This window comes from Poecile atricapillus, chromosome 1 (assembly GCF_030490865.1).
Source record: "Poecile atricapillus isolate bPoeAtr1 chromosome 1, bPoeAtr1.hap1, whole genome shotgun sequence".
Lineage (NCBI taxonomy): Eukaryota > Metazoa > Chordata > Aves > Passeriformes > Paridae > Poecile > Poecile atricapillus.
Genome location: NC_081249.1, coordinates 65,513,623 through 65,537,982, shown reverse-complemented (window position 1 = coordinate 65,537,982; position 24,360 = coordinate 65,513,623). Strand labels below are relative to the sequence as shown.

Sequence of the window (24,360 nt, the reverse complement as noted above, 5' to 3'; positions counted from 1 at the left end):
TTTATGGCATTTTTAACAAAAATGCTACAGTACAAAAAAGAACTCTCTAAAAGAGTTGACCTAATACAAATGATATGAGGTTGTTCCACCATTATTATTATTTATTTCTTTTTATACTTGTAATAATTCAGGTGCTTTCCAGACAGAAAAGCTGCAGGCCCTGCCCCAAGGAGCTTACAATCTAATGGTGGACAAGGAGAGAGGCGTGAAGGAGAGAGGATCTACAGAGCAGTCAAAAGGCCAAGATGGAAACTAACCAATCAAATATAATTTGAACACATTGTTGCAAAGCTGTACAAACTATTTTGCAATTATGACTCATATTTTCCATTTTAGTTTAACTGTATCTGCCATGACACAAACAGGTGTGGAGGAAGGAAGTTTTCAATATGTGAGATCAGAGAGAATAGCACATGAGTGAAGTAGAGATGGAAAACTCACCTTAAAGTATTGAAATGAGAGGGGTTTGCCTGCATTTCCAAGACACAGTTCAGTACCAGGACAATTTAGATCCAGAATGACATGGCTTCAGGTTGGGTCCTACAGGTTTACATGGGATAGGTTCCATCAGAAATGTAATTGTACTCTATGCATCTGGAAGCTCCTTAATACATCCTAATATGAACTACAAAATCTATCATGGCAGGGCTGGGGAAGATAAGTATGAAATAACAACACTTTTGTGGTATATTCAGAGGGGAAAGAATGGTGTTGAAAGTTGGGGGTGTTGGGGGTGCCAGTTGTAAAATGAAATTTTTAATAATGTAGGACACCAGCCAATGATTAAAAAACCCCACAATGTTTAATTTAAAAAATACTGGTTTTAACTAAGACAGTAAGTCACTCATCAGTTATGAAAAATACTATTAGGTTTTCTTTATACATTTAGGTATCTATTATAAAACATCCAATCAGATTCCCCCAAACTGTAAAATTGTCAAAGAAACTCCCTTAAGACGTGCCTTTCAAAACTTCTCAACAAATTGCCATATTTATTCAAGTACTCAGGGGAATCATTGTATGCTTGTTTATTCCTGAAGTATCTTTCCCTTAGCAAATGCAGGTGTATTGTGAAGGCAGACACTAATAAGCAGCTGAATATTAAAGTGCATAGGTTGTCCACATGAGGAAAAAGAAATGGTTGAAGAAGCAGTATATGTGGTGATAAAGGATTCTTGGGGTGTAATCCATCATCAATTTTTTGTAAGCCACAGATATTTCTTTTCCTATAAGAAACATTTCTACAGTCTTCAAACCTTGCAAATGCATTTCTAACAATGGTATCAGGACAGTCATATTCCTCTTGCTGTGAGGGACAAGTTGTAATTAAATAATCAAATAGACCTATTTTTCATAATTTACAGGTATTCATATTCCTTCAATAAATAAAAGAATATAATTTATCTTCTGATTATGTATAGATTTTGACACAAGGTTCTAGCAACTTAAATAAATGACTATAATAGATTGACATGAATTATGCTGGCAGGAGCCACATATGATTATTATGGTGCACAGAATCTTTTAAGAACCTACAAAGTTAAATAAAAGCTTACAAGTCTCTGAAGCTACTTTTTATTTGCATAGAAAAATATTTATCATAGGAGTCAACTATCATATGAGAGAAATTCCATTTGTTGTAATTGAAAAAGATAGCTAAAAAGTTTCTGTGGGTTATTGCAACAGTACAAGAATACAAGATGCTTCCATTTATTAAAAAATGTAAAACAAATCGTGAAAGCTAAAGCAGGCTACAAAACAGAACGTCCTCATACTTTCTTTCTCTTGACTACTATGTTACAAGATCATGTGCCACAGTTGAGTACTATAAAGTGTAATTCTGCATTAGCTAATATAATTCTTAAAACATTCCCCCCCAAAAGCACTATGCAAAATATATATATTTGTAAATGCTTCCTCCTGTAAGCATCACAACCTTGTTATCACATAGTCGCCCTGAACAATTGTTTCCTGTTTCCCATCAGAGTCAATGCTAATGTCCAATGCCTTGTCCAGCTGATCCTGCCGAGTGGCAGGTTCTGAGTTCTGTAACTCCATTTTCTCTGTTTCTGAAGCACAAATACTTCCCTCTTCCCGTGAATCCAAAGCCTCACTGGTATTTTGTGACTCAGCTGACACGCATTTTTTGCCAGGACTTCGGAAGTTTAATTCGCAGTTCACGATCAATTCTCCCTCTTCCAGTTCATCAGTTTTCTCACATTGCTCTTCTGCCTGTTGACGGGAAACTTCTTCAGAAACGGTGTATATTTTGTTTGTGCTCTGCTCTACAGAGTTTGTTTTTGATTGTCTGTGAAACAACCCAAAATTTTTTATGTCTGTTACAAAGTTCACACGCTTTTGTTTCTCCTGAGTGGGCTCTGACACCATCATTGCTGAGCCATTGCTAACATTATGTCCTTCAGAGGCAATATTGGCTGATCGTGGGTGAATCATTGTTGTTATGTCAAAAAGGCTGAAGGGTTTCTTCTTTCCTTTCTTGTTTCCTTCGCTCTCACTATTTTCTTCATTTTCTGACAGAGAGGCAGTGTCTTTACCCATCTTTGCAGTCTGCAAATTAGACAGCTTGCTTCCTTTTAACAAACCCAGGACTTCAAAGCGAAAGCTGGAAATATCTTGTTTTAACTCCTAAAAATTAGAAAGAAAGATGAAACGTCAGAACATCAAAGCTAATTTGACTTTCCTTTTGAAATAAAAAGAAAAAAAAAAAGCAAAGGAACAAAAAAGGGCTTATGCTTGGGTCAGGAATAAACTACTGTCCGCATGTTGGCACACCTGGCATCTTCAAGGCTGAAGATCTTGCTCTAGGAAGCAAGTTATATGCTACCTAACTGAGTAAAAAATATACTTAATAGTCTTAAAATATTTTACTAAATTACTAAAACATCTATAAAGATAAAAAATAAATGCATACCTTAAAATTTTCTTCTGTTAATCCTTCCTCAGTTTTGGCATCTCTTATCATTGCTGCAACATATCTTTTAACCAGATTTCTCATAACTTCCTAAAAATATAAATTATTGTGTTAGCTTTCTTCGTATTAGTAAACCTACACTCACAGGCTCTGCTTGGGCTTTTTCATGCTTTAGGAACATGACAAAAATTATACCAAACCTTAGGTCTGTTTGAAAATTTGTTTTGCTTTTTGACTTATTATCCCGAGAAGGGATATGTTGGGTTTGACCCAAGGTATGTCTCCTGCCAGCAAAGCCTGGCAGCAAGAAGTTGCTGATGCCTCATGAGGACAGCAAATCTGGCGTGGCTGTACAACTTTATTTCCATCTATTCTCTCTCAAGCCTCCTGTGCTGTGAGATGCAGTGACTCTGAACAAAAATGACAATTCTAGGTTTAATTGGCTGTGACAGGTTTTCTTATGCATTTTGAAATAATGTAAACTTTCAGCATTCAGAAATCCTCCACCAATTAGTTCCACAGTACGGAGTAAGATTTCATTTGGGGTTTTATTTTTAACCTTCGCTCTGGTAGTTTCCATTGTTGTCTTCTAAGAATCCTAGAAATTATTTAGGTTGAAAGAGATACCTGGAGGCTGTCTGAGTCATGTCAGGGCCATGCCCAGTAAAGTGCTATATATCTCCATGGGTGAAGATGCTGCAGCCTCCCCGAGCAACATTTTCCAGTTCTTTACTACCCTCACTGTGAAGATAATTCTCCTTACTTTACAGAACTTCCCTTCCTTCAACTTGTGTCCATTTTGTCTTTTGCATTGTACCTCAAAGAAAAATCTGGCTCCTTCTCTCTATGTTATTTAAGACAGCAGTTATATTCTCCCTTACTTACTCTAGGCTGAAATCTGAGATTCTTATATGACAGTGCCCCCCTTGCTGGTTCCCTTCCAGTTTGTTAACATCTCTCTTGTACTGTTGGGCCCAGATGTGCCATTCTGCTCTAGATACAATCTCACAAGTGAGGGCTGGAGGAGAATAAGTACTTCCTGCAAAAAGCTGCCTATACAGCCTCACTAATGCAGTGCAGTACAAGTGTGATATTCAGTTTACAGATAAATAACAAACCACTGCTCTGTGTTCACCTTACTCACGATTTTATAGATCCCTGTTGTAGTTCCCACAGCTGCCTCTTCTCCAGGTTGAAAAAGTCCCAGCTGACCTAGTTACTTCCCATATAGGATTCATTAACTACCAAGCCTACAGCTCACACCTTGTTTAACTTACAGCCTTTTAACATGACAAAAATTGAAAATAAAGCTGAAAATTATTCATTGTGAGATAATAATCTAAAAAAAAAAAATTAGAAGCTGAAGAAGGAAGGATGAAAAAGAATTGCTTACAGGGGATCTAAGTAGAGGGGTTATTAAGGAAGTTGTCTATGGGGGACTAAAACTGGAGAGACGAAGAGCAGGTTCTGATGATTCCTGGCAGGCAGGAATTTGCTTTTTTTAAAGGCAATCCATGTTGCAATGGGAAAAATACTGGATTGCATGTTATTGCTTTAGAAGGTAGCCTTTTTCTCCAAAAAGAAGAAAATTATATTCTCAAATGCTTTTGTTTGAACATCAAAAAATACTAAGCTTGTTTGTTTAAGATGAAATAAGTACAGATTTTATGTTTTTTTTTCCTTTTATTTTCCTTTTCCACTTTCTCATTAAATTCTTCCTTTTTTGTTTTTTTCCTAATGAAGACATTCTGAAGGCATAGAAAAACAATTGCCCAAAGAATAAACATAGGCCTGTACCTGGTATTGGTGATGTCTCCTCAAATTGTCAGCTGCACGTCTCTGAAAAATAGAAAAGAATAAAAAAAAAATGTGAATCCCTATCTGGTAGTAAAATACTTAGCCACAGAAAACAGCATGCCTGTGCATTATATGGTATCTAGCAAGCTGAGAGAAAAGGTTCAAAATCTGTTGAAAAATGACAGTGTTTGAAAAAAAACCCTATCATTTGCTTTATAGAAAGGAGAAGGCTGCTGTGGGGAAGGCAAAGTGGATTTTCTACATTCTTGTCAAAATGCTTTTATTCCTGCACCAGCATGGATGTGGTGGGGCAGCCAGGTCACAGGTTGCAGAGCCCCAAGGTCAATGATCTGAGATAGAAGTGGAACAATGGATCATGTCACTCACTTGCACAGACTGAAGCATATTTTACTGAATTGAAAAAAAGCTTGACTCATGTCAAGACAGATTTTTCTTGGAGGTACACAGCGAAAGAACAGGAGTTAACGGACATGAGTTACAAGAAGGGAATTTCTGTATGGAAAATCGTCAACACAGTGGTGTTTGTAAAGCCATGGTGTTAGCCAGACACTTGCTATGGCTCCTAATGTCTCATCTAAGATAAAGATAACCAAAACCTGCACTATAAAACTATTAATGAGAAAGCTCCCCCTTAGTTCTCTGCTAAAAACATTTATTCATAGAGAGATGTACAGAAGAAAGAAATGGCTTTCAACACAGTTTGGTGTTGATAAGAAGGGAGAGTAAAAGGGACAGTAACTCTGAAGAGGAGCAGCAAAAAAAACAGTGTGGTAGAAAAGAATGAAAGAATAGCCCAGCTTTCAAGCAGGTGTTGTATTAGATTATACTGCCATACCTAAGGGCTGCCCAGAAGAAGAGGGGAAAAAAAAGGCCTGATTTATTTTTTTTCCTTGAATTCCTTTTTCCTCAATCGCATAATGAGTAACATCATCCCCATCCTCTACCTTAATTATTCCTAACTGGTGAAAGAAACACAGCTTTAACTTAGACTCTCACATCTGCTGCTGACAAGAAAATAATATGTCTGACCACTGACAGCATTTCTACAAAACAGAACACTTAACAGCAGCTTAAATCAGGGTGAAAGGACATCCAAGGGACTTATTAAAATTGACCACAGTTACACAGCCAGGCAGACCTGGCAAGTTAGTTCATAATTTTTTTTTTTACTTGAACTAATTGATGAACCTTTTCCCTGTTCTTGGAGTCAGTTTACACTTCATGGTTGATTTTTTTGTTTGGAATTAATTATGAGATTTGCAGTGGCTTTGTGGTTGGGCTAGCAAAAAATAATAGAAAGGGGGGAAATCATTATTTCCTAATCAGTTTGAACAGTCACTGTGGGGCTTTGTACATCAGAATACTTTCTTCAGTATTTTTCAGATTGTGTTTCTCCATCTACGCCTCGTCAAAGACAAAATTGATATTTCTTGTATTTAAGGATGGACGGATGGGGCGAGCTTGCCCATCGCCAGGGCCAGAGGGGACAGTGCAGCTGTGAAAAGGCTCAGACCCTCAACACACCAACTTAGCTGGTTTTTAGAAAAAAAATCTCAGCTTTCTTGCAGTTGACCACACGGTGGAGATGTTTCACTCTGCACTAAGAGAGAGCACTAAGGGAGTCTGTGGCTAAGAGAGCTCTCAACAACAGATCTGATTCACAGGTGAAGGGAAAAAGACTTTAGGGTGCAATTGAAACACTCTTCAGGTAAAGTTAATAACTCTTAAGTAAAAAAAAATAAAAAAGCAAGCTGATTCTTGTCTTGCACAATACTTCCTGCAGCTGCTGTCTGCTCTGCTTTATTTTACAGAAATAAATAAAATTAAATAAATGCATTGATTTAATTCTGGACCTGTAAAAGAACTACATAGATAACATTTGTCCTTTTTTTGGAACCAATTCAGAAACTTCCTGAACGCTGTGGCTTTTTCAGTTAATGTATCTCTAACAAGTACAATTTGGGATAACTAGGTTGAAAGATTTGTGTAATAATGTGTCAGAACAGTTCTACTGCACTTAGTTGTTTTCAATTCACACCACCAAGAAGCTGAAAGAAAATTAATTTAATTTTATGTTTTCATGCACAGCTACATACATACTCCACTGGAAATTACACATACATTTAACCTATAAAATTCATTATCACAGAACAGTTCACTTATCTCCTGTTTAAATGTTTAGGTTCTATCTCCAGTTCCTAATCATCTTTTGCTTTCTTTTGAAAGCAGAATGAATCTTTGTCGAAACACATCTGAAAACCAGGCTGTTCACTAGAAATAAAATGTCATTAACATTCATATTGTCCTCATTTAGTTCTCAGCTGGTCTGCTTTTCTCTACTCGGTTATAGTCTTATTTAAGGTTCAAAATTTGTTTCAAGTTACCATTATTCTATGTGCATGAAGAAGTTGAAAATTATGGCTGGCAAAGGGATAAAAGTTTAATTTGACTAAAAATAGCAACGGGGTGGAAGACATGGTTATTATGCATGTTGAATGCAACAATGAAATTGAGGGGTCTGCTACTGCCGCTTTCCAAAAGGGGGCACTAATATCCTTTAGGAAGCTGCAATAGTAGCTCCACTAGAAGTGATAATTATTTTGATTTTCCTGTTTATGCCATTCCTAGTAATTTGCACTGTTTGAAAAATATGTTTCTTTAGCAGTCGAAAATTTAATAAAATTTTATTACTTTTTTTAATGTGTTTTATTTAAATTATATATTATAATATGGGAATACAAACCCAGTGTCTGCATTTGACCTTAAACTGCTTAGTGATAAAGGTTCAGCAAATGGAGCTGTTGTCAGAAGTTGTGGGATATATTCCTCATCTTGGATAGAAGCATCACCTTTAAAGGATTAGAACTTATCTGTGTTGACAGAAAGGCTTCTCCATGAAATGGTTCTTGGCTATACAAGGAACACTCCAGATTATTGATTTCCATGCCAGATGGAAGGCGTTATTTCTTCGCTCAACTTTCAATAACATACATTACAGAGAAAATAAAAAATGCTTATACTGACTTAGAAATTGCATCCTTTTCCACTGGGTGAAAAAATAATGGGAGAAGGGAAAAGGCGATTTTCTGTGACAAATGATAATAAAATCATGTAGGTTGCTCAGAAAATAGCATAAAAATCTGGATAGTTAGAAAAGAGGTAACTGTTTATCTAAACATCAGATGCTAAAAAGAAATCACCAAAACTATCTCTGGCATTCCTTTCCATTTTCACTTCTGAAAGACTTAAAATTATAGGTAATATAAAAGTAAAGTAGAATGTAATTTGAGTCCCGTTTGTCCTGGTGGGACTAAGATTTCTGTTCCCATTATTATTTTTTTTTTCTGAAATAGCAATGGATTTGAGATTTCAGTATTAGCCTTGACACTTTTATAAGCCTTGTACAGTGAGGAAAACCTCAGCCTAATTAATAGAATTATATTACTAATCTGGTTTTTGCAAAGGTGAGCTAACAAAATTAATAGAACTGATACAGATATAGATATAAATTATATAGACATATGTAAAGAGCAGCACACAAGCATGCACTTATTTCAGAATTTTAAGTGCAGGAGATAACTGATAATAGCTGAAGAAAATGCTGCATACCTGGGATATGTCAAAATGACAATATGAAAATATGCTGAACTTGGAATAGTAGAAGAGCTCTGTCTGATTCATAGCAGAGCCGAAATATTAGTAAATCACGTGTACCATCCTGGCCTTCCTTCAGCTGAAGCTGTGGCTAGAGAAGCTGCCATCAGCATGGCTGAGCACTGTCTTGCTTTGGAGAAAAAGCCTCTCCTTTGAAAAACCTCCCCTTCACTTCACCAGCCACTGCTTCAGCCGTCCCACTACAACAAAGGACAGAAGAACCACAGAACTGACATCCAAGGAGAAGCAAATTAATTGGCTTTTTTCAGAGGCACCTCACATCGCTACAGACCGTGTTCCTGCCCATGATAGTTTTGTTATAAACAGCAGTGTAGATGGTCCTCCTGAGCAGCCATGTCATACTTATTTTTGCTGGCATTTCTCTTCTATGGGCCAGATAAATCGTTTCACTAGAACATGTGCTGTAAACTATCCTGACCCTGAACCCTTTCTTTACACATTTTGCCTGCATATACTGAACTCTCAAGTGTACACATATATAAATTTTACAGTGGATTCTTGACACATTTGATTTGATCCTTGACTCAGTTCTAGCTCATGATTCCTGGCTTTTTGTTACTGAGGACTTTTTGCAGAGATCTTGCATAATCCTTGCCAGCTCCTTTCTGCCTATCATCTATTTTGTATCTTCTAGCGCTGACTCACTCTTTGGATGCACACTATTGCTTTTTCTACTGGAAAACACCATAGTACGTCACTGCTGATTAGTGCTTCCTAATAGGAAAGTTAACATTTAGAGATATCAAAACAGAATGTTTGGAAATCTGAGTTCTGCCTTACAGACTATGTGGCATCCATCCATCCATATAGCCAATATAAGAAAATCATGTCATAGCATTTTTTTCCTCTCCCAGTCCTGGTTGTAGGGAAGGAGACAGAGTTTATAATGCAGGATTCAGTGAAAAGGAATAGATCCTAACAAAGCTTATCTTGTAGCTCAGAGGCCAAAGTTAATACAGGGCAGATACAAGTGAGCTGAAGTAATCTGAGATCCTTGAACAAAAGGCAGAGAAAACTCTTCATTAACTTTTGGTTGAAAGGGCATAGAGGTTCTAAATTTAATTTTTGATGTAGCTTGTTGGGACAACTGAAACAGTTCCAGGAAATCAAAGCTGAGCTGTAGGTGATGGGAAATTTCCCAAAACCAGAAAGAAGTGCATTTCCACAGGACAAACTACAAGATCACTGTAGTGATCCCATTTATTTGATCCCATTGTGATGATTTAACCTCTTGGAGAATGTCAAGCTAACAGCAGCTATCTGGTGGTTTGCATCAATCCAATGTAGAAATCAGAGCACAGAGTGCATATGCACTTAATTTTGGAGCTTGGGTGAATAACTGGGTCTGGAAATTGCAAAATGTTCCAAATTCACATAACCCTTATGGGGCGTGTGTTATACTGAGGAATTAACTGAAGAACTTTACTTTTATGTGATGCCCATATGGTGGACTGAATCTTCCCAGTCAGCCACAGCCCCTGACTTTTTCCAGGCAGCTGGAAGTGTGGTTGCCATGATGGCTCTGCTGGTGAGCTCTCTGCTTCAGTGGGGTTTCAGCTCTAATTCCAACTAAGAATCTATTCTGCAGGGGAAACCAGTGATGAATATGGCCCTACTGCCCCACATGCTTTAGGCATTCCACTTTCAAATAATAATAATAAAAAAAAATGCAGAAATCAATTAAAAATATCCCACATTTCTCCCTCACTGATGTCCTCCACTCCCAAGCAGTTGAGTAATTAGTGGTTCACATTCAAATCATAAGGAAGCTAGGTTCAGTTCCTTCTCTTCTGGTTCTCCCAAGAGAGCATCTTAGCCCATGCAGTATCTTCAAGATATTGAGAAGGAAATTTTTGTTGTCATAGCTTTTATGCTTGGGGTAAATAATTAAATATCAACTGGAAAATAGAAGTAAATCTGGGTCTCATCAAACCAAGATATTTGCTTTAAATGGTACCTGCTCCTTTCTTCAAACAGATTTCATCCTGAAGCTGAAGAGTCTTTCCCAACAAAAGCTTATTTGAAACTGAAATATACTAATTAAAAAGTTTGGTGTTTAGAGATTTTGGGGGATTTTAACTTAAAAAGAAAATTCTGTTTAGAAAAGTTCTCAAGCAGCTTGGTGCATAGACTCCCTACCCTTTGAACCTTTGCTGCACCAGTTTTCCGAAATCTAAGATGTGTGTTTCTTGAAGGTGGTACTTATGTACCCTAGTAGGAGGTAGATGCAGGAAGTAGAGATTATCTTTCTGAATCCCCTTCCACATCATGCTATTCAGCATAGGGCTGGGAGCACCCAGAAGAAATATCTTTCTTTATTATTCCACTTATCCAGGAATGAATTTACTCCCAAATCTGCAGTTCAGGAGGGTAAGAAAAAGGAAAAAAATATTTCCTTATCCCAGATGGAAGGTCTGACAAGAAACATTGTCCTGAAAGTTTAGCTGGGATGTATAAGGGTATTCTGTATCTGTCTCAGTCAAACAGGAATATTGTGTTAATCAACCCTCTGCTATACACTGGCATCATACCATTAATTTTAATATCATTCTCTCAGTTTACACTAGCTAATCATCTCTACCAAATGTTTAACAAATGCCTAGAAGCATTGCCCACTCTCCCACACACACACACAAGTACATCACTCTCTCTCTTGACTTTCTCTTTCTAACAACATCTCATACTTTCTCCTTCTGTTGGTCTCTGCATTTACTTTTTTTCACTTCCTATATTACACAGAGATGTTTTACTCTTAAAATTATTCACCATTCATGCTAGTTCATGTTTTTTTTTTTTAAATTCTATATGAATCACTGCTAGTCTTTCTTAACTTAATGGGGTTTTTTTCCAGTGTGTTTCTTGTAGTCCATTACTGGTTTGTTTCAATGTCACCCTCATGTTTATTAGCTTCTTTTCCTGGCTGTTTCTTCCCTGTATGTACAAATATGACAGCTAAGTGAAACAATTTTGCTTTCACAATTTAGATACTGGCCAACAATATCAGTATATTGCAATAAGCCTGAATCAAAGCTTTCTACAAAGAAGACAAAATCTATTTATCAGCATAGTAAGTGCGAATTAGTTTTATATGTCACTTTTCCTCTTTGCCATATATCTGTACATGAACTTGTCCCTCCAAGTACATCTGGAGATTAAACTGCGTTCCAGGGTATGGCAGCAGAATAAGTAGGAAAAAATTATTACTCACTTATCAAGAAATGGGGAAGAAACACAAAGAAAAGGTTGATATAGTAATGGTCCATCAAAGAATTGTATCATACCCACTGACTTCTTTGAAATGGATGAAAGTTTTTTTATAAGAATCAATAGCACAAGGACTATACCCCTTTCTTCTTCCCCTTGCCCACATTTGACTCTCATACTCTCACTTAATGCTTGGCTGAGTTCCTAATAGACTTGAAACACTTATATTCATCAAATTCCTATGGTATAGAGAGAATGCCATTATCCACATGTTATCCCAAATAGCTTCATGCTAGAGCAGGCTAAATTCAGTCTAGTTACTGAGGTACTGACTTGCTCATGGGAAATGAAGAAAACATAACTAGAGAGAATTAGTTGTTGGGGGTTAGGATATTGACTGAATATTTGCACTGACAGTATAGAAAATCTGTGTTGCTGACTGAGGTATCTCAAGCAGATGAAGTTGGGAGGGAAAACTTCAAATCTGCTTTACTCACTGCAGTTACTAGGGAAAGTAAATGGCTGAGGTATTATAGAGGCATCTGCTGAATCCAGGTGCAGGACTATTCTTGGTTGCCTTGTGTGTCTTTCCCCTTCTTTTTTTCCCCTAGAAATGTCACTGCTAATCAGCAGTATCAGAATATGGTATGATTTCAGAATGTGATTCTGAAATAGCTCTACCTTTAAATTCAAGAAAACAAGTCCAAGTAAATGCTGTTACCTTTCAAAATTTCATTTTTTAATGAGAACAGCTTTTTCTAAGAATGCTTTTATGGTAAACTAGAGACACAGAGACTATCCCATGATGAATACTTCATACATGAGTCTCTGGTTCATGGTATTTCAATTATACACTTTATTATTAATAATTTGAGTTAGAAATTAGCAACCAACAATTCTGACACTGGCAGACAAGTATACACATTTGATCTCTTGTACTTTTTAGTGTTCTTAATCTTTCTTGCACTATCTGTAGATGAAGCACAGTCATGGTTCATACTATGATTGTACAGGGATTTGATGATGCTTTCTCTTCAAATACATGACACAAATGTAAAAAGCTAACATTCTTTGCTAGAATTGTTCTCTAACTCATATGCACATTATTTGACAGTTCAGACACCCTATAAGGCTGAGAAAAAGTAATCTATATAGCAAAGAGGACGATCACAGGCAGAGTAAACCACACAACTTACCCCTATTGTTCCAAAACTTTCAGGCTTTCTTCTAATTTTTTTCTTGCAAAGGTGCCTCCATAACCATTTGATCAGATACCACAAAGACTTTGGGCTTGGTATGACATTAAAAGGCGTGGGCAGAGTTCCTCCTTCTTCGAAGTAACTCATCCAGAGTTTTGTTCGAGCAAACTTCCACTCAATGTCTGCATGATCCTGCACACAAGAAGCACGTCATCAGCACAGATGTTGTTGTAATCAAGGAGGTGAAATGAACCTCTACAAAAGTCTGAAAAACTAAAACTAGAACAACCTTGACATACTAATGAATTGTCTTGTTCAAATACTGACATCTTTTGACAGAAGGTCTTCAAGACAAAGCAAAACTTAGCTGCTTTACCTCAGTAAGGGTTTGATATGTAAAGTATATATATACTTATAAGCACTTCTTCCACTGTTACAAGATGTTAAATTATTGGAAGTCTCTCAAAAAACAGAAAAGGTAATTACAAGCAGAGAAATACTACATTTCTGGAAGAAATTATTGTTATAATAGCAGCTCACCGTTATTCTCATCAGTCTAATTATGCTACTCTGCAGCAGCTTCAACAAGTCAGTAAGGCTCATGCATCTTCTTAGAAATTACCAGTCCCCAAAATTCACAAATAGGTTATCCAACAAATCATGACGTTACTAAAACTATTGAGTCAAGTATCTTTTTTTCCCTACTTCTTCAGAATTCTATATTTGGGATAGGTTGTGGAGTGGGTTTTTTATTTTTATTTGAATTTTTTTTTATTTTTACTTGACATTGTATTTATTTTGGAACTTCTATAGCATTGTGTAATTCTGAAAATTTTGGGAAAATGAAAGCTAAAGTGCATGGAAAGGTATATAAATCCTAGCAGCTGAACAAGAATTTTAAATCACTAATGTTAGATTTGTATAGACAAGAACTTTAGCTATAGGTCTAGCCCTGGCCAAAAAGTAACAAAAACAACAATTTAGAAGTTGTAGCTGGAAAAGTATACTATGTACAGCCCAAGTTTTGGTGAGTGGCACTACATTGTGGTATGGTTCAGTAGACTAGAGATATACAAACACAAGTGGTCAGTTTTCCTTCTGTGGAAACATTTGTAATTTCCAAATTGGAAGAAAAGGCACATTTTAGTATCTTGAGACTGTGAAGCTTTCTTTTGTTTGCTTTCTGCATGACCATATTTGAATTATCATACGATGAATCAGTGTTTGTTTTTCTTAGTCTCCTTAACAGACAGTTTAGAAATAAAACTACGCCAATAGCTCTGGTAAGGATAAGACAGTTTTCATTAAAGGAGGAAACAGGACACTGTTGAATGAGAAGACATGACCTTTCGTTTGAACAGCTAGTGTCTTTGGAACGTGGGCACCCAGCTTCTGTTAACTGCATAGATTTAAAAAAAAAAACAAAAAAAAAAAACAGCCTTTCAAATGCTAATAAATATAATGTATTAAAAATGAAGCAGTGACAGAACAATCCTGGGCAGTCTTTTTCTAAGAGGTTCCTGCACAGGGCAGCTTGGGCGGCGCTGTAGCCCATGTCACTGCCAGAAGCATCAGACACCCTTCTCAACCCATGAGCTGGATTCTTCATCAGTGTCACCTCTTCCCCATTGGGTGCTGTGGGGAAGTTTCCCTCTACCCAGTCCAGCTTGGGTCTGGTTTTATTTGTCCTTTCAGAAGAGTGCAAAAGAATTAGAGTAAATTGCAATATTTTTCCCAATGTGCTGTCTGTGAAATGTTTTACTGCCAGAAAAATTGAACGTAGGAACAGAGAGAGGGTATATATTATACATGATCTAAAACAACTTACAGCAATGAGTTGGTAAGAGTTATTCATCATGGCTATTAGCATGTTGAGTAGAACAACCAGAGAGATTACGTTATAGGTGCCAAACATTGTGGCCCCAACAAATTCAGTGAATTCATGCCTTGCTTTCACATTGGTCACATAGAGATTGATGAGTCCAAATATAGACCAGAATAATGACTGCAGTGTTTCAAATAACCTGAAAAACAAAACCCAGAGGAAATAACTGAATAATAGCAACACATTTAGTTTTCAGGTTGTTCAGTTTCTCCCAAAACACACCAAAGTTCTTGACTAGCCAACACAGAGGGAATATCTTTCTAGTAAAACAATGGCCTAGTGTTTCAAATCTGGGCCTCTAGAGAGGAACTATAAATAAGATTCAGAATCTTATAAATAAGATATGGAGAAGAATCTATATATAGATATATATAGACTCTATAAAAAAGCCTGAAAGCAAAAGGCTGGTTTTGTTCAAACTTCAGAGAGATAAATACAGTTTCAGAGATCTTATGTTTGACACCTTCTTTTGAAGTATTTTGACCCTTTGCTTTAACTACAAGGGATAGAATAAGGATCCAAAAGTAACTCAATGATTGTGTTTCAGCAGGATGTTGAGAGAAATATGATATCCTCATACTATGCAATTCTGCTTTGTTGAGAGCCACTGAGATAAAAGAAGTTGAATAATTAGAAAAACATCATTACCATTAGCATGTTTTGTTTTGTAAGAAAGAGAGACACAAAAAAGACAAGCATGTTTCTTTCAAAAGAAACTTGTGTTTTTATACCTAAAGCATATGATATTCCCTTAGAGAAGTTTGTACAACAGCTAGGAAGCTAGTAACAATGATGAACTTTAAAAAATAATTCCCTGCAGCTCAATAGATTGAAAATTTTTCCCTTTTGTTGTATATTCAGTTACACTGTAGTGTCATAGGAATGATCGTGGTTAGACTCTGCTCCTTGAAAGTATGGAGCACATAAATCATGACAGTTTGCCATGACACACCACCTTCTGACACTAGTACTGGTACTTCCCACTATTTCCCAGATGAATATTGCTTCCCTCAATGCTGAGCTCTGAAAAATTTCTGTGTGCTTTTCTGTTCAGATCACAAAAAGTTTAGACCTGCGTAGGTTTTATTAATATACAACATAAATATGCTGTGCCTGAGTAAAGTTACTTGATTAAGATGATATAAAAGCTGCTATTTTTATAAAATTATTTCCTCTAAGAAAGATGCCACTGGTAATAAATATATTTAATAAAAGCCTAGATACACAGAAATTAATAGGGAACAGACATTTATAGCAGTAGTTTGATTCAGGTTGGAAGGTGAAAGACAAGAGAATTAGTGTTCATTTGGCAGTTTTGGTACTATAGATGAACTAAAAAGCTATAATGAAGTAAAATTGATTTTAAAGTGGAAGAAAAAGAAACAGTTTATAACAGAAATGAGAAATTTGATTGTGTGGAGTCAGTGGAATCTTTGACTGCATGTTTTTTTACAGTCTATCACATTTGCAAGGAATCTTCAGGTTTTAGAACACCAGACTAATTTAATGCCCACACGTAGACATGGAAGAAATGCAGAGTGACAGCTGCGTGGATGAACAAGGTCTGAACTGGTGACCTTATGCAACTCCTAATCTTACTTATCTTCCTCTTATCTCTACTTTACCTTTTATCTTTTGAAATATCTTAAATTGTACAGACTTCACTGTGGTATGAAGTGAACATTATTAGAGTGATGAGATGTTATATTTTTTTAAAATTTTTATTATTAGGGTAATATTAGATATGTTGGTCAGGACACCACTGTAATACCAACAGAAAACGGAAGTTCTTTTCTGTAAACAGCATCTAAGTGATTAAAATATTTGGAGAGAGGTGGAGGATAGAAATAAATAGCTACTTACGTTGAAAATGCATTATTCTGCTTTTCACATCGTATTCCTTTGCAGTTTCCAGGTTCATTTGTCTCATAGTAGAAGTACAGCTGGTTCAATCCATTTGCAAAAGCGAGCAGCACAAGGCAGTATATGAATAGAAACTTCAAAATGTCCAGCAACATTCTTCCTAGAGATATCTGCAGAGGTCCCAGGTGAGAATTTGCAGTGAATAATGAGATCAAGCGCAGGGAGCTGAAGATGTTTGCGATTGCAAACAGGGCCTCAGCCACCAGGGTTGGATGCCACATGTCCCAGCTCTCCCGTGGAACTAACCCACTATACTGAAAACAAGCAGAAGGGAAGAAATTACTCCTCTGTTTTGATGCATAAACAAGCATGTCAGTTTCTTTATAAGCTGCTTAATTAATTTGCAGATAGCACAATAAATTTTCACAGTAGCAAAATTTTTCACAGTTTAAAAATTCTGACACTGCAAAAGGAACAGTTTTGAGCACCCTGCTTTTCAGAATTATAGAAATTTCCAGCTGTTCGAGCAGGTAATTTATTTCTTTGAAGAAAAGTGCAGGGCTGACAGTGATGGATAGAAACCCACAAAAACTCTGGCAAGTAGGAAGAAAACATTCAATCACCAAGTAAGTATATCACTTAATCTCTAATACTGGACCAATGATGAAAAAGATGTTTATTAATGAACCATAGCACACCACTTATGTGTCTCATTATCAAAGAGTCTGACCCCAGAAACTGTGAGTTCTGTTCCAGCTCTACCAAAAAAAAATTCTTGATGATGAAAGATATTTGAACTGAGGTTTAACTACTATGGCAGACTCATTATTATTTATTTGGTCTCATTAATCTGTTTTATAGAAGGTATCAGAGGAGGAAGCCCTCCAAAAAGAGGATAATAAGCAGATTTCAAAGAGGGACCATGGTGTTATCTGTATTTACCTACTCTAGAACGCATAGATGCACCTTCAGAGCTCTTGGGCATGCCCTGAGCAGTAAGGAAAGGGACTCCATGTGTCACTGGGGCCAGATGACACAACACAAACAGGCATCACAGCATTTCTCCACGCTTGCCCTACAAAGAAGGTGATCACTCTCAGAGTGGTTCAGGAACACCTGAGTAACCTGAATATACATTAAGTCTGTTGGACCTGATCAGACGCATCCCAGAATCCTAAAGAAACCAGCTGATGTAGTTCCAAGTCATTCACCATCATATTTGAAAAGTCCTGCCAGTCCCCAGTGACTGGGAAGAGGGAAACATTGCCATCTTTAAAAAGGGGGGTAATGAAAACCTTGGGAACAGCCAACCTGTCAGCTGCCCTTCTGTGCCTGGGAAGGCCATGGAACAGATCCTCCTAGAAGCTGTGCTATGGCACATGGAGGGCAGGGAGGTGACTTGAAGCACCAGCATGATTTTGCCAAGGGAAAGTCCTTCCTGACCAACTAACTTCCATGATGGAGTGACTGCCTCAGTGGACAAGGGAAGGGTTTCAGCTGTCATCTGTCTGGACTCATTTAAGGCTTTTGACATGGTCCTTTGCAAAATCCTTCTCTCTAAACTGGTGAGAGATGGATTTGATGGGTGAACTGTTCAGTTAAAGATTTAAGTAAAATTTAACTGTTTCAGTTAAAGAACTGGCTGGATGAGTGCATCCACAGAGAGATGATCAACAGCTTGATGTCCAAATGGACATCAGTGACACGTAGCATCCCTCAGGGATCTGAACAGAGATGGGGACTGTTTAACATCTTCATTAATGACACAGAGGGATTAACATCTTCATTAATGATGCTGAGGTACACTCAGCATGTTTGCACATGACACCTAGCTGAGCAGTGTGGTTGACATGCCTGAAGGACAGGGTACCATCCAGAGGGGCTGGGACAAGCTCAAGAAGCGGCCCCATGGGAACACCATGGGGTTTAACAAGACCAAGTACAAGGCACTGCACCTGGGTCGGGCAGCTCCCAGTATCAAGACAGTCAGGGATTGAAGGGATTGTGAGGAGATGGAGCTGAGGTAAATGTGTTCTCACAGCCCAGAAAGCCAACCATACCCTGGGCTATGCAAGAAGTGTGCCCAAAAGGCCAAGGGAGGGGTTTCTGTCCACTCTGGTGAGACTCCACCCAGAGTGCTGTATCCAACTCCGGTATTCTCAGTACAGGAAAGAGATGGCTTGTTGGAGCTGGTCCAGAGGTGTACAGTGAAAATGGTCACAAAGCTGGAGCACCTCTCTTCTGAGGAAAGGCTGAGAGAGTTGGGGCTGCTCAGTGTGGAGAAAAGGTGACTTTGGGGAGATGTGGTGGCCTTCCAGTACCTGAAAGGGCCTCATAGCAAAGATGGAGAGAGACTTTTTACTAGGGCCTGTAGCAATAGCAATGAGCTAATGGCTTTAAACTGAAAAAGGGTAGATTTAGACTAGATATAAGGAAGAAATTTTTTATGATGAGAGTGGTGAAACACTGGAACAAGTTTTCCAGAGAGGTGGTAGATAACCCATTCCTGTAGACATTTAAGGTCAGGCTGTATGAGGCTCTGAGAAGCCTGATCTAGTTGAAGATGTCCATGCTTATTGCAGAGGCTCTGCAATCAGGACCTTAAAGGTCCTTTCCAACCCATACCAGCCTATGATTCTGTGATTCTATGATCCAAACTGTGAAAGGGAATAGGGCATTGTTTTGGACAATAACAGCTGTCACAGGCCCCACACCAGGGTTTCTCTTGCCAACTGGTAGTGCATGTGAAACTGTCCCAGTGCCTGACAGCAATTCCTGGTACAGTGCCATTTATTATGTCATTTATATTATACTTTTTATATAAACAAGCAGCCATAGCAGCTGACAGGTTTGTGGATTTGGGGATGAGAACTGCAAACTTGAAAAAGGTCATTAAAGAATTTAGAATTACTCATCCTTACATTACGTTCACCTGTGATATTTTTTCTATACAGAGCAGTGAATTAAATCTGAGACCTGCTGGAATCATAGATCAGTACTCTCTTCAATAGACTATCCTCTCCCTAATGATTATGCTCATCTGCCCCATCCACTATGGTTCTTTAATTCTGTTCTGATTGATTCAAGATCAGTGATGAAAAACAGGCAGTAGAAAAGAGAATTTAGTTACCAGAGACAACACCTAAGAGATAAAACAAGAAGGAAAAGCAAGAGAAACTATTTTCAGTGTTTTTCAGAAGAGAGAGCTGAAAACTCCTCAGCATGATTCCTATAATGTCTTTCTCTGAATAATATTTTACAGCACATTACTGCAAATTCTCATGGCACTTTACAACCCTCACAGCTGAAAACTTGCATCTATTAAATAACTAGGAATAATTATCCGTACAAGCAAAGATTGGTACTGAACAATGCAGTAGATACTCAGATTAGGGAAAAGTACACAACATAAAATACAGTCATGGAGAAATGTAAAGAACATATATAAAACTGGGAAGAGATGGAGTTTTTGGTAGAGAATCAAAAGCATCAAACTGCAAACATATTTAGGTGAGGGGAAGTAGAGGCAGGTTCCAGGGAAGTTACAGATGTGGGGGAGTTTGGAGAAATGTAAGGAAATACCCTTCTGAGAAGTACATGGAACTACAGGACACTGAATAAATATAGCACATGATATACCAAGACAGCAAGAATCAAGTTTAACAAGTCAGGTGTGGACAGCCATATCTTCACCCTGCCGCCTACTTTTAGAGTCAGCAAAGAGAAGTGAGAATTTCTAGAGCAGTGGGAAAGCAAATATCACTCACACAAGTGAGTTGCTCTTTCACTTTCTCATTTTCTCCTCACTGATTGTTGGGGAAGGGGATAGACTGTCTTACAGCTGTAGTCTGGCAAGATGCATCCTATGTCACATTTTCTAGAAGAAATGATGTTTAGCAGAAAGGTGAGGAAAAAAGGACTTTGTCTATGTTGTCCTGGATAAAGACACCAAACTGATTTGTTCAAACATTCAGAAAGATGAAATGACCTTTTATTTGTGAAAGGGAAATCAAAGGCACAACTGTGATATTTCAGCATAACTGACTTCATTTTTTGGGCCCATGTGTTTTCTGCATGTTTGGATAGAATTCAGGAGAAGTCACGGTTGTAAGCAGGGAGTCATAGCTGTTATTTTAGTGCAGAAGAAACATAATTTAGGAGACTGGAAATACTTGGCAGAAAAAAAGTGAGAAAGGTGAAGGTCTGAGAGATGAGTTTGAAAATTGTCTGTGAAATATACTAACTGCAAGAAGACAGCAAATAATATAAAGAAAATAATAAATATAAGAGGTCTCTAACAACAAACCCTTATTGATTCCACTAACTGGAGCAGAGGATGCTGAAAAGAATCCAGAAATACTAAAGAAAAACTTAGAGAAAAAAGCAGCTTTCATGTGAAAAGGAAAATACAGAAGAGTAGCGAAAAGACTAGGAATACTAAAATCAGGAAGAGTGAAAAAAAAGAAAAAAAAATGTATCTTGGAGCCAAATAATGGAAAATTGAAATATTTTTTCTCTCACTCATGTTTGTTAAAGTCCTGCTCTACAAAGGATAAATAAATTAACATTGTTCTAGGGAGTGGAAAATGGCAAGAGAAAACATAGCAACACTGAGTTTGCCATCAGTCATGATCTTGATGCTCTGCAGTCCCCTGTTTTGTGACCCTGATGAATTTCTGCCCCGCCCCTTGAAATGCAAACACAACCTTTTGACATGTAATAAAGCCAACCACCACTTAATTTGATTAAATAACACCTATTATTGGCTCAGTGGTGGAAGGAAATTTACATGGCACATCAGTGGAAAATTAAGAACAGCGGAAAACAAATTGAGCAGCATATAAACAGTGGGCAAATATATGATGCTTTTGTGATGTCAGCCAGGGAATGCAAGATAATAATTCTTGATCCTTACTCAAAGGAATTAAAATGCATATTCAAAATCTGAATCATTTGCTAGAAAAAAAAGCTTGATGATCACTGTTTTCCCATTAAAACAAAAGACATGAACTCTTGATCTCTTGGAAGCACCACAAGAGATCAAACAGACATGTAGATCAGGTACCTGAATGTTTAATGGGCTGATGGACCTCAGTCTAAGGTGACCCCCTTGTTTCTGGTCACAAATAATATAAATTTCAGGAAAAGTACTTCAAATCCTTTCCTGAAAAGTCATATGTAAATGTGAACTCTTCCTATTTTAAAATGTATGTATGAATCCTTGCATTCATTATGTGGAATTTCAAAGCAGCAGTAGGAAGGGGGCAGAGGGATGGCCTAGTGGAGAGCTTTAAAATGGTAATTACATAGGAGGAATTGAGTCCATAATTTCTCAGGGGTGGAGAGGTGTTAATCCTCCTATGTAAATGGACATTTAGTCTGTGAATCTGGTAAAATATCAATCAAAACCATTTTACAATGCAAACATGTAAGAAGACGCTAGCTTCTGCAGAACTGGTGTCAGGAGAGATACATAATCTTATTTACTACTGAACAAAGTAGACTTGACACAGTGACCATTAAGCCAGTAAATGTTGAGATAAATAATGTACTTCAGCTACTTTTCAGAGTTCTTGTTCTGAATAGGAATTTGTTTCTGTACTAGATATTCATGCCAGTGACTGAGGCATGTTATCAGTGATATTAAATGACATGATTTGTAGTAGAATTGGAACCACTAGGTCAAATACTCAGGTTTAACAAGATTCTGCACACATTGGCACTGCACTTAACTTTACACATCAGAACAAAATTAATTATATTCAAAATACATAAAAAGAACCATTTTTTCTTAACACACAATGAATTTTACCTAACACCCTCCATAAAAACAAATGTGTTTCTTAAAATCTGTCATGTACTTCAAAAAAATTGTGACAATGTACTACATATTATGATACTTCTATGGAGAAGAGAGCATTTTCACTGGATACATTGGATAATTTAGGAAGACTTAATGTTGATACATAGACTAAAAACTATAGGCCATTGAAAATTATAAGATGTCCTTATTTTATTTGAATACTGGCAATAAAACCAATAACTTTGAGTTACCTTAGCAGCTCTCTCATCCTGAAATTATACTTTGGTGAATTTTAAACTACCCCTTCAGCTACTCCAGATAATATCCATCTACTTAACTACTGCATCAGTCACAGAGCCTTAAATGGGCAATAAACACTATATTTTACTCAGGGAATATTTATCACACCGGAGAGTAGCATGGGGTCACTCATAATTTTATTCAAGATTGTTGGTTAAAATGTTTTCTTAGGTGGCTGGAACCGATCCATAGAAGATAGAATAAATCTAAGAACTGACCTTATATATTTGGTTCAATAAAGACAGAATAGCTGTAACTTAGAAAAACCTAACTCACAATGCTTAGGAAAAGAAAATTAAAGCTTTACATTAAAACATACTGGTTACATTTGGTATCCTCACAATCTCATCTGGCATAGTGACAAGGAATTCTGTTGAATGCATTTGAAGGAATGTGGCAGGGTATTAAATCACACTTGTATTCCTCTGTTCATTACTTCATCATGTGTCTCAGTTGACTAGCACAGCTTTTTTAAGCACTGTATTCATTATGATTAAAATGTAAGCACTAATTTGGAGAGTAATGAATGCACATTATCCCAGATACTGTCACCTTGGAATCCGATTACTGTAAGCAGAAGCCATTTGGGAGATGAAAGGATTATAATGCCTTCTAATTAATATTATTCTGAAGTGAATAATTGGCCATCTCCAATGCTTTGGAAACATCTATTTTAAATGAGCAGTGTGCTTTGTTACAAGGGACAGTGAAATGACTATTTATTTTTTAGTCACTTTATGATAAGGTGTCTTTGTGTGTAAAAAGGAATCTCATTAGCTTTTAAATGACAATTCACCACTCTTTGGACCACCTTCCCCTTTCAGGCTCCAAATTTCTTTGAGTGAGAAGAATTCCAAAGGTTTGCAGCCAGAGACCCATCATGTCAGAAACCTTTTGTCAAAGAAGGCTGATGTGTCAACACATCCCAGGTCTTTGCTCATCCCTGCTCCTGACTGGCTGACACATGGACACTTGTGAACAGACAGAAGATGATATAAATTAGAGCTCCTAAGTTCCTTCATGCCTGTGGCAGGGCTGCAGCAAGAACAGCTGCTCTTTGAGGAGGGGAAGTCACAAATGGCTACTTGATGGCTCTCTCCTTGTCCCAGTCAAAAGTCTCTTGGCAGAGGAGGGACTCTCATTCCATGAATACAGAGCAGTACTACTGCAACTATAAATTATCGCTGGCAGCAGGGAACTTGAAAAAGCTGAAGAACAATGCTGATCCCAGTGGCCAGTAAAAATGGGCTTACCTTTACTTGGATGTGGTAAGAACTCTATGACAAATGCTAAAATAATGCTTTAATTTCCTTTCATATGTGGTTTCCTTGCACCTGAGACCATTTTTTGCTCAAAATATCTCATTTTATGAGGAATTTCTATTTCTTTTATATTATGTATTCATGTGGAATACATACAAAATGTTCACACAATATGTTCTATGCCTTTGAAAAGAAGGGCTGTTCTGCTGGAAGGTACTAAAAACAGTGGAAATATAAGACTATTCAAAAGTCCATGAAAAGAATGTAAAAATGAACATACCCAGTCTCAGTGACCATTTTATCCCCTTCAGTTTTACTTTGTCATGTTGCACTTACAATACATTTTCAAAAGAAATTAAAATCTTGCTCTTTAGTTCCCCCCACCAATTTAGACTACATATTTTGCCAGTAGACCTGTC

The 24,360-nt window shown here is 37.3% G+C and overlaps 1 protein-coding gene across 3 annotated transcripts in view; it reads right to left on the bottom strand.

The window, feature by feature from the left end:
• The window catches only part of TRPC4 (transient receptor potential cation channel subfamily C member 4), a 126,485-nt gene continuing 102,125 nt past the window's right edge, over positions 1–24,360 (bottom strand). For 2 of the 3 annotated variants that reach the window (XM_058829371.1, XM_058829373.1), the window contains exons 7-12: positions 16,577–16,890; positions 14,657–14,852; positions 12,826–13,020; positions 4,730–4,771; positions 2,933–3,022; positions 3–2,646 (exon numbers count right to left, since the gene is read on the bottom strand). In XM_058829371.1, the coding sequence (XP_058685354.1) occupies positions 1,930–2,646; positions 2,933–3,022; positions 4,730–4,771; positions 12,826–13,020; positions 14,657–14,852; positions 16,577–16,890 (1,554 nt within the window). In that variant the 3' untranslated portion in view covers positions 3–1,929. Of the gene's footprint in view, positions 2,647–2,932; positions 3,023–4,729; positions 4,772–12,825; positions 13,021–14,656; positions 14,853–16,576; positions 16,891–24,360 lie in introns of all 3 variants that reach the window. The other variant, XM_058829374.1, reaches the window with a different exon arrangement.